Here is an 11,212-nt window from a genome sequence, read left to right on the forward strand (position 1 = left end):
TATAATGAAACAGCTAATGGGTCAAGAAAGAAGGTGTTTGGGATGGATTACACTGAACACGATCATGTATCGATGTTTTGTGTGTACATCTTGCAGTCACAAAATAAAATATGCATGAAAAATAGAAAATGAGATGGTTGGGAAACCAGTGCCACTGAGACATGAAGTGCTTGCACACCAAAAGAAGTAGAAAACTTCAGTTACTTTATAACTCTTTTATAACCCAGATGATGTGCTTTAGTGACCTAAACCTTCACACTCTTCCATGAAATGTGACCTTGCTCTGTCCACAAACATTCCACATATTCTCACTTGACTTCTACCTTTAGTATGTAGTTTCCAGGCTTGATGTCGGTGATATCGATCCACTGGCAGTCAATATCCGCATTGTATGTATCGTAGCAGCCGGGGCTTAGACCCTGAAGAAACAGAAGGGAGGAGAGACGCTCGTAAGGAATACTAATCCAAGATAAAAACAAAACAAAAAACTTGCAATTTTAAGTCAGCGGTCAAAAAGTTAAGATGTTACAATAAACATTAGGCGATCCAAGGAATAAAAACCAGCTGTTATGTAACAATCAAGACAACCTAAGAGTATTTCTGGTGACCACTAAATGAAGATGAAAATAATATTTCATGTTTTTGTTTGCTGTGTTACCTGAGTGTGAGTGGTACATGCATATCGCTTCAGGTGACCAAAGTCACAGGTGGTGTCCTCCAGACAAAAGCTAGCCTTGTGTCCCTCTGCCACTTTACGGCCAGTGCTGACCTCCAGTAAATCATAGTGGCTGAACTCATCCATGCTGTGGTAGTGCCTGTCAGAACAAGCAAAAGACTTTGAATATAGTGAATAGTGAAAATAAACGTCTTAGTTAAAGTGGGCAATCAAAGAGTTACATTTTATTTTAGTGTTTTTTGTAACGCCATGTTTGCCTAAGAAGCAGTGTCTAAGCAGCACCCATTTTCAGTATTTTATTATTAAGTTTGTTAATTACATTGCCATTTTGTTTCAATTTAGCTTATCCAAGATAAAGTGTGACTTTAAAGACAAACAACAAAGATGACGCCTTGACTTGACACATCATAAAGTATCAAAGGACAATGGATACTAATTAATGGCAACAATAAAGTGTTTCTGAAGCACGACATTAACACCCTAATGAAGTATGAATGTTGTTAATTAGCTTCTATCAGTCAGCAAGATCAGAGGTGTTTGTGTGTGTGAACACAACACCTCTGTGTATGTGTGTGTGTGTGTGTGTGTGTTTATTTTCATGTGTACAGTACATGCAGATATCTGTGTGTGTGTATCACAGCATGCGTGTATTTGTGTGCTGGTTGCAGTGTGTTTCTTTGCACAGCTTTAGCAGCTTAGAAAAGCCTGGATGCACATGGGCACTGATCATCTCAACTGAACTGGGATATGAACCAAGGGACTCTGTCAAAATGTTGGTCCATTTGAAATCATCTGTAATATTAACTGTTGTGTGACTTGGACCTATCCCAAATATCAAAGTGACCCAGGATGCCATTTACTTATCACAAGCCTGATGACTTTTGTCACATTATAAGAATATTGTTATATATATATATATATATATATATATATATATATATATATATATACGGGCTATTCAGTGTTTTGATGATGTCATGATTTCGCTGTAAACTTGTGGGCACATAGTAAGGCCAAAGGAGAACCATATTGTGTTGTTCCAAAGTGCAGAAGTCAACATACAGCAAAAAAATACCCTTCCATTAGATAACTATATGCTTTTCCATAGCGCATAGAAAGGGCTGACATTCAACTTGGACTGGTATATGGTGGCACAAATATGAGCAGGATGTGACTATGGCAGTGGCCGTGGAGCACAGCTGAACATGAAGCACGACTGTAACGTGTCCAGACATGACGTCATTTGTAACAGGAACAACAAATACAGTTAGTTAGCAGCAAACGTTCTGGACTGTATAACTAAGATAGCAACGTGCCTACAGTGTGTACACTTTTCTGTGCACAAGTAGCTAAATGTATTGCAATCTAATGCAGCAGCTTCGCAATAAACTCTACCTAAGCTCAGAGAGGTGTTTAACAAACCTATTTTGGAAAATGTGTGTATTGCATTGTATTGTCTCATATACATGTTTTAGATTTTGTTAAACCCATACTGACAAAATACATTTTGTTTTTTGTCTACGACACATATGATTGTGTACCAACAATAACAAAACAAAATTGAATACCATAACAAACTACAGTACTTTGTCCCAAATGAGTTGAATCAACTTTGACAAAATCTCCACAAAAGCTGAGCATGATAAACCTTATATATAAGCAATTGTACCAAATAACTGGGAGTCATTGTAAATAAAATATGGGGATTGCATGGCTAAATTTAAACCTTCATTCAGTGTGGCAACAAGGCATGTAGGATAATGTTATTAGGTTATTATGTTATTTTTGTTGTGCATTGTGTAGTTGCTCTACCTGCCTTTTTTGGGGGAACAATAGCTCTTATGTTGGACATAAGAGATTACATGAGAGGTATTTTTATTTTCATGTTACCAAAGTTCCTCATGATAAAAATCACACAAAGATTAGCCAAATAACTATTCCTAGAATTCAGATAAAACTTGAGAGCTGACAAGGTATAACTGTTTTCAATCCATCATACTATGGATTAGATTTTAAAGAAAAACCTTTCAAACTGTTAATAGCTGCACTTTGATTCTTTCAGATACAAAATGGCCTACATCAAAATGACTATGATCCTAAAGGGAACACCCACCTGAAATTACCAGCCGTTATTGCAAGCATTTATTTCCATTATCCTTTGATTCTTAAATTGCGCCACACAATATATTTAATTGGTGTTGACTTTAGTTGCTGTAGCAGGTGAGGTAAGCATTGGATCTACATTCGGACGAAGTCAGACTATATAAATATTTTCCTTTCGCCTTACTTCATGGTCCATATTTCAACATAGCAACAGCTTTTACTGGAACAGTCATTAAAGATTGAAGGATGACTTGGAAGGGAACGTGGGTACTTTCCACTAACGAAGCAAGTGACCATTCAAGGACTCATTCTTTCCATAGGAGAGGCACCCAATTATGAGCTGCTCTCAGGTAGAAACCTGTCAGTCATTATCTGCTGATGAACACTATCTTTTGTGATTATTGCCATAAATTACTCTTCTGTCTCCGTTGACATGCAAATCGTTATGGCCCGAGTGTGTTTACAGGCTTATTGTATGTGGGGCACACAGGCAATTTTGTGCAATGTTTGAGTGTATTCACACGTGTATAAACCAGGGCGGGGGTGTTGGTGGTGGTATGTGGGGTTGGGGGGGGAGGTGGAAGGTTGAAGCACAGTCTTTGTTTGTGTTCCAGAAACTGCCATTCATTTCAGTGGCAGTCTTGAGATGATTATCTGGAGTGCGCATGCGTGTATGTGTGCATGTGTTTGCGTGTTAAATAGAAAGAAAGAGTGCGGGAAGCAGAGAAAAAGATTGAGAGTGGGAGGGGCTGGATGGCGAGGTGCCTGGAAGGGTCCCCTGCCTCCTCAGATTACTGGATCACCTCACTCACTGTCAACTATAGAGAATGTAGTGTTGGAAGGACAGATATAGGATTTGAGAAGAAGAATTTGTAATCGTAATTTGCGAAACATTTCAATCCTTGTTCAAAGTCATGAGTCACTCTCCACTTGTGTTGCAACAAACAAGACTTTGAGGGTTTCTCAGATCACAGCTTGGGTTGTTAAACACAGAAAATTACAGTATGTTCTTTGAAAACTATTTAGCAGTGGCCTGACATTTGCCTTCCACAAAATGCAAACAAGATATGAAGACATACATCCAAGCAACTGCATAAACAGCAGCTATGATCCCACTCTTTAATAAAGTTGTACCATAAGGTTGTGATTGCCGAATGAAGCTTTGTGAACCAGTGTCTTTATTTTCTTTGTGCACTCACTGTTCAACAATTGGTTTAGAATATACTGAATTGTAATGCCTTAGGCCTTTCTCTTAAAACCAAGAGTGCCATCTAGTGGGCTCAGAAAATAAAGACACTGGTTTACGAAGCTTCATTTGGCCATGACTGACGTAAGGGACTGCGACAAAAAAGCAGAAGTTGAAGAAATCTATTAATAGCTACCAAATAAAATTTCTGTGTCCTCAATTTAAAAAATAAAAAATAACATAGAGAATTCCAACATTTTTACAACACCATGATACCCAAGAGGATGCTGTTCCCTTCCCTTCTTCTAATTCTCCAGTGAGAAAGATAGGGGTGAATGTAATAAAAAGCAGAACTGTCAACTACACAGCATTTTCAACAGAACTGAAATGTAGGGCAGCAAAGTTTATTGTGAGAATCTGGCCTAGGGATGTTCATCCCCTACAGAGATTTCTTTGTTAAGAAACACTCTATCCCAGTAACCCATATCCATGCCATCATACTTTAGCAGCTGTGTGATCTGGCGTCACAAATTGACAAGAAAAATTGATGGATTTGTCATTCTGATCACACAGCCAGTGGAATTATTGTCTTGGCTTTCTGCCTCATGGGAACCACTGTGTAAATGCAGACGGATGTCAGACAGCAACAACACTGCCAATCTCCTAATGGCCAGTCAACATTCCTCTAAGATGAGGATAGTAAAGCAGAGCAGCAGAGCCTGGCACTAGCTTCAGAGGGCGAACTTGCAAAAAGTGAGATAAAAGCCAGTCTATGGACTATAATGTCATAAAATTCTGACAATACACCCAAAATCACCTCATCAGCAGTCCCTCAGAGCCACAACTGACTTGCTTAATCAACTAAAATATGCCCACTGAGAAACACAGTAAAAAATGTGCTTGATAAAATTTGTGATATTGGGCTATATGTAAAAATTAAATTTACTTGTTTTGACTCGGTGTCTCATCCTGAAAGGCCCAGGACATGCATCATGGATCACCATCCATCATGGTTCCATACATTAAATAAGTATTAGTCATGGAATATTATGATTCAAAAGCTAGATGAGGAATTTTAAAACCTTTAGAATCTTACAAGCAAAACTAACAACCAGATCTATCTATTTTGTAAAATTGCAAGAACCGTTTTATGGGTAATGTGATCAACATATACCAGTCTATGTGTACAGACATTATTCATGTAAATAAATAAATAAATAAATACACTTAGTAAGAATAAATTCAGATTGACATAAAGAAGCTTGCTCACAAGCTCCCTGGTTACCGCAACAATGAATATTGTGATCAGTAAAGCATAATCATGTGATTAGGTGAAATATGTTTTTTATTAGGTACTTACTGATGACAGCTATGCCACTCCCAGGTATGACGTGGCCTGTTAGGCATGAAGTCGGCAGTCCCCTTATTCTTCACCCTCTGTGGGAACCGTAGCAGGACCCTTACATCATAGTCAGTGATCTCGGGGCCATAGGCGGAGCTGAATAGCGGACACAAACATTAAGACAAAAAACAGTAAGAGAAACTGCACTAACCCTAACCCTGCAAAAAGAATGTTGGCATGTCTGTTTCTCATAACTAAGACAAAAAAATAAAAATAAGAGCCAGACTGGAAGGGCTTGGAGACAGAAGCATCTACTAAATAATTCATTCTACAGATTACAATCATCTCTCCAAACACAGTTTCCATATGGGGAGAGGAAACATTCTGTTGCACGATTCACTTTTTTCTGTGAAAAAGGAGGAACAACCTCGAGTTCACAATAGCACTGAGGATCTAAATCATTCATCTTATGGCTTGTTGTTGACATTGGAGTGTATGGCAAATTACAACAACCCATCTGTCGGTGATTGCAGCAAAGTCAGACAGGATATGAAAGGGCTTTGAGGGATGGCTGTGCTTGTGTTGGGAATAGGGCAAATAGAGCAGCCATGGGGACAGCAAACATCATTTCAATAGTGTCTTTAGTGCAAAGAAAGTCAGAGGGCCCAGGCCTGGTGCTCAGGGGATGCTATCCACCAACACAAAGAAATGAAACTAACAACAGTATAAGATAAGGATATAAGAATGATACACTGAGTCAGGAAATCTTTTATTGTTTCTAATATACCACAATTGAATGTCTTTGAAATGTGCTAACCACTGAGCCGACAAGCTACCTTTTAAGATATCGCAGCTACCATTAAATTGATTTTTTTTTTCATTAACATAAAAACATTAACATGAAAACAGAACCCATTGGGGCAAGGACATGTTTGATACTGTGACATTAGAATGAACCTACTGAAAAGGAGAATAAATACTTAAATAAACACAAGTCAGCAAAGGACATCCACAATTGGGTTTACCTTGAGAGACATTTTTCTTCCGCAGCACAGCGGAGAGAATACATGTGGGCTCTTTGGATATATGTGGAAGCCTGAACATAGTTGGGATCAGGAACCAGGTCAGGCAAGCCTGAAATAATAGACAATAGAATTACTTATAGGATTAGTCAAAGGGAGGGAGGTTTTAGACTTAAACATGATAATACCCAGCACATACATTGTTATCAAGTGTAGTCACCTTTTGAGCTCTACAAATGTATTTCCTTCCCATCAGTGCCGGCATAAACCACAGAAACATAGGAACTCTTTAGCATATTTGTCATCAACTTTTTATTACCTGGTTATTATGCTAGTGGTGATTGGAGAATATGATAGGCAAACATGCAGCCACAGGGACTACATTTCAAGACTGGGTCTCTCAAGAGAGAGCCTTCGACCACTAGTTATTGGGCATTCCAGATTATTATCATGATTTTCTAATGAGACACTTTTGCTCCATAGGCCGGTTGAACAAGGTTGACTTTAAGGTGAGAGAGCACAGAGACGTAAACGGGATTTTTTTTAATACCAAAAATGTCATGCCTTCTTGGCTAATGTGATGTGACCTTCTATGTGCACTGATCTTAACTAGAATGTGTCACTTCAGCTTAACCTTTAATATAGTGAATGTAGAATGACTTGTTATATCTGTTGGGGATAAGGCTAAACTTGGAAATATCTGAGCTACAGTATCACAGGGGAGCTTGTTGCAATGCAGCTTGTGTTTTTCATACTTTAGATTCTGCAAACAAGTGACAGAGATGAAGAGATGAGGGAAGGCAAAGGTGCACAGAGATACAACAAGAGAGCCAGACAGAGACACAGAGAGGGAGAACGTGAATGCCAGGGCAAGAACAACAGTGATCTCACACCAGAGGTGTCAAGTAACAAAGTACAAATACTTTGTTACTTTAAGTAGAAATTCTGGGTGTCTATATTTTACTGGAGTAATTATTTTACAGCAGACTATTTACTTCTACTCTTTACATTTTCACGCAATTATCTGTACTTTCTACTTCTTAAATTTCAAAAAATAACCTTGTTACTCCTATTTCAGTTTGGCTGGTTTTCCTTCCAGCTTGTCAATGTTAAAAATAAATAAATGAACACCAAAAAAAACTTAAACCTATCCAGATAAATCGCGCCTTCTGGATAGAGTGAATTTGATCGTGTTTGGATGAGAAGTATAAACATTTACCATTACAACACCCTATTGGTTTGGACGCGATCAATCGCACCTGCATATGACACAAATTGTGGTTTTCCCTTTACAGGACTTTTGCTTTTATACTTTAGGTAGTTTTGAAACCAGTACTTTTACACTTTTACTTGAGTAGAAACTTCAACTTCTACATAAACCCTAGTAGCTATACTTCTACTTGAGTAATAAATGTGAATACTTTTGACACCTCTGTCTCACGCCAGTTCTGTTTTTAAAGTGGGTCACTGTTCAAGCCTGTCAGAAAACCTGAGTAACAAGTAAAATAAATAAATAAGCAGGCCTGACTTCATCCTGTTCTCAGTGAAGGCCACTGCCAGCAAGAGTCTGTGGCATAGCTTATCACCCTTCTCGGTTTAGATCACAAAGGCCAGACACCCTGAAATGTGAGCTTGTTTAAGCAACTGAAAGTCAAACTATCTGACCTCTTAGCCTGGAAGTGTTAATAAAATAACAACAATTATGCACATCCAATCATTTCTGTTGCAGCAAGATTAAGCCACAAAAATAAAAATAGATGATATAATGTCTTTTAATTTCTGCAATGGTCTGTTAATGGAAACCAGATAGGAAGTTTGCTATTTTCTATTTGTCCAGTTTAACATCCAAGTGAGTCCTCCCTCCCCAGGTGCAAATTTAAGTAAGGACTTTGCCTTTGTGGGCATTGTGCAAACATCCTATATGACAGCTCTCTCCGAGGCAGACGTGAAGGACAGGGGGAAGCTACCTGGGGAAGACCATGTTAATACTGTAAGATCAGTGTGAGATGCAGTTTTCCAACAGCACTCTCAACCCAATTTTCCTCCTCACCCAAGGAAAGCTTTGTTTTCTGCCTCCTAATCTTTTGAAATATGAAATTGGGTCCCTTTTAGAGGGATAAAGTGTATTGAAAAGCCAAAGCTGATCAGCTCTCAACAGCATGTGACAAAGCCACATCACATTAAACTCTAAGTGGGCCGCGGAGAAAAGAAACTGAATCTTGCCATGGTTTTTATACCATCTAATATAGCATAATAAAAGACATGAGGGCTAGACTGTTAGCTGCAGGGCAACTGCAGATTGGAATACTTGAAATTTATTGAGGTCATTTTAAAATGAAAATCACCACGTCATTTGATGATTGTATTCAGTATAAAGTTTATTACAGTTTATCTTGCCAGTTTGTTTATTATTCTGTTTTCTCTTGTTATTACATCTTATCTATTTTCATGGTAATCAACCATTTTACTTCTGGTGGTCAGTATATTACGGATTTATTTCAGTAAAAGTGAGATGCTAAAACCTGTTCTCTTAATTTGAAGATATCATGTTTAAGCTAATGAGTGAAATAACTGCAGCACTGCCTTGCAGCTGCCTTAATGAATTAATTAGTCTAATGATTCCTACACATGACTGCTTGTGGCTTCGTCAGGGAATATGAGAGCAAGCAAGAGTGAGATTAAATAGCAATGGGTATAGTGGGGACAATATGCAAACTTTTTTTACTGATCTCTTTGAAAATAGTATATACAGTGTGCTGTGTAATATTCTTGCTCTCTTTATACAACACTTTGCTTCTACTGCCAACCCCTTGTAGCTTTGGCTGTGGGTCAAGCCCTATTCAGAGTGTGATTCTGGGAACAACTTGTCTGTTCAACAATTCGACAGTTAAAAGAAATAACTGGAAAGTGGTTCTGCACTGAAACTTATATTATGGCCTTATACCTATTCCCTCCTTGGGTATATTTTTACTGACCACATTGGATAATATATATTTAAATTTTAAGAACCTTATTAAGAATCTCTAGCCAGCTCATTGAAATATATGTTTATTTTGATATATCAGTGTATCTTATGTACTTTACAGCCTCTGTTACGACACAACATTGCCTTCAAAAAGGGTGTTAAATAAGAAATATATATGGTTAATAAATATGCGTGTCTGCTGACTTTAGTTTTAAGTACATTTTAAACTAGTAGATCACAATAGGTTCTACGGTACTTTAACAGGCTAATGTCCCCCATTGGCTGAACCTTGATCATGATGATACTGGGAGCACTAAGGTATCTGCACACATGTTGGCTTTTTGTGCTGTAGAAATTGCTCCAAGCACTAGACTAGCTAATGGATGATGAATTCAAGGCACGCAGCACGCTAAAGAGACTGCTGCACAGTAAGGCAGATCATTGAGTAAAACAAAGGTAAATCTGCATTATTAAGAGCTGGAATCTCGTTGGAGGATTTTTTCTCCTCTCAGCTTAGACCAGACACAGCCTCTGGTGGTCAGAACATAGAAAAACTTAACATGTTTGCATTTAGCTAAGTCATGTTTTCCTAAGCGTTAACAATGCTCAAGAGAAACCTCTTCCTCCGTAGTACAGTGATATGTTATGAAAATATATATTTTTAGGCCAGGGTATTGCACTTTTGACACTCAATCTTCCCCTAAGAACTCTGACTAAATATTTCTTTGATTTCCTGTAGCTGAGGCAATGGACCCCATGTGTTTCAGGGACTTTCCATACACTCCATCCCCCTCGGGGAGTGGTGAAGTACAGTATCCCCCTCCCTTGTTTCCTCTCTCCTGTCCTCAAGCCCAGGAGGCAGCCACAGCCCACCAACACCCCATGTCACAAGACCCCCTTTGAGGTCACCACCACTATTACCTAACTCCACACACAGAGTATACAACAGAACTCCCCACACAAAACAGTGGTTCTTGTGTGTGCTCTCTGTTTATTGGCAAGGCTTGCTCAACACCTGGTTTCAATAACCATACAAGTGGAAAAAGATGAACCTTGTGTCCTTATGTACTTTGCATTGTTTGTAAACTAACAAAAATATATTTTATACTACATTTTAAGCAGTTATTTCATTCTAACTACTCCAGATATTTGCAACTTGAAAGAAGAATGTTGTAAAAAACAACATTATTGTGTACTGAAGGGGTTGTGAGTGCTCTACTCCCCTGGGTTTTACATATTTCAAATTCATATGTCCAGCAATAACAGAAATCAGATCAAAGACAGAAGTACCTTTGGGTGAATGCCTAAAAGTGAACATGTTTCCTGTTTCCACTGAACATTTGTAAAATTTGAGTGCCCTTAAATTTTCTTGAAAACCAAACATATTGCTCCAAATCTGCCATCCCACCCATGTGTCAAAGCCTCTCCTAATATTATACAGATTTAAATAAAGGATACATGTTCACAAAACAAAAAGCTTACCATACCTCTCTGTTCTGGTCGGTACACACTCCCAACATTCATGCCGGGGTTCTCAAGGCCGGAGTTGGGAGAATATCTGCCTGGAGGAATGGGCTGCAGGAAAGGAGGCTGGGGTCTTCCATATGGTGGAAACTGCTCATACTGGGGGCTCCTGACTTGTGGTTGACCAGCTGGTCCTGTCCTGTCCACTATTACGGGAGCTGCCTGGTTGGCATCAGGGGCAGGGGCAGCAGGGATGGCAGGAGCAGTGTCCCCGTTAAAGAGACTGTGGGTGTATCTGCGGTCGAGACCATCTGCAAATGGTGGTTGGGCAGCACGGGCAGGCACCACAGGATTGGGACCATAGCCATAAGACTGGTAGTAACGGTAGCCATCGTCAGTAAAATCAGAGGGAGAGCCTGGGAGCACTGGGGCCAGACCACCTCCAAACCCTGCC

General features: G+C 39.0%; 1 protein-coding gene across 1 annotated transcript in view; it reads right to left on the bottom strand.

Annotated features, from left to right (window-relative positions):
* The window catches only part of loxl1 (lysyl oxidase-like 1), a 16,358-nt gene that overhangs the window by 3,921 nt on the left and 1,225 nt on the right, over window positions 1-11,212 (bottom strand). Inside the window, exons 1-5 of the mRNA XM_032516852.1 lie at window positions 10,782-11,212; window positions 6,333-6,441; window positions 5,326-5,463; window positions 659-815; window positions 324-419 (exon numbers count right to left, since the gene is read on the bottom strand). The exon at window positions 10,782-11,212 is cut by the window's right edge and continues 1,225 nt beyond it. Coding sequence (XP_032372743.1) covers window positions 324-419; window positions 659-815; window positions 5,326-5,463; window positions 6,333-6,441; window positions 10,782-11,212 — 931 coding nt within the window. The remainder of the gene's footprint in view (window positions 1-323; window positions 420-658; window positions 816-5,325; window positions 5,464-6,332; window positions 6,442-10,781) is intronic.

Source organism: Etheostoma spectabile, chromosome 1 (assembly GCF_008692095.1).
Source record: "Etheostoma spectabile isolate EspeVRDwgs_2016 chromosome 1, UIUC_Espe_1.0, whole genome shotgun sequence".
Taxonomy (NCBI): Eukaryota; Metazoa; Chordata; class Actinopteri; order Perciformes; family Percidae; genus Etheostoma; species Etheostoma spectabile.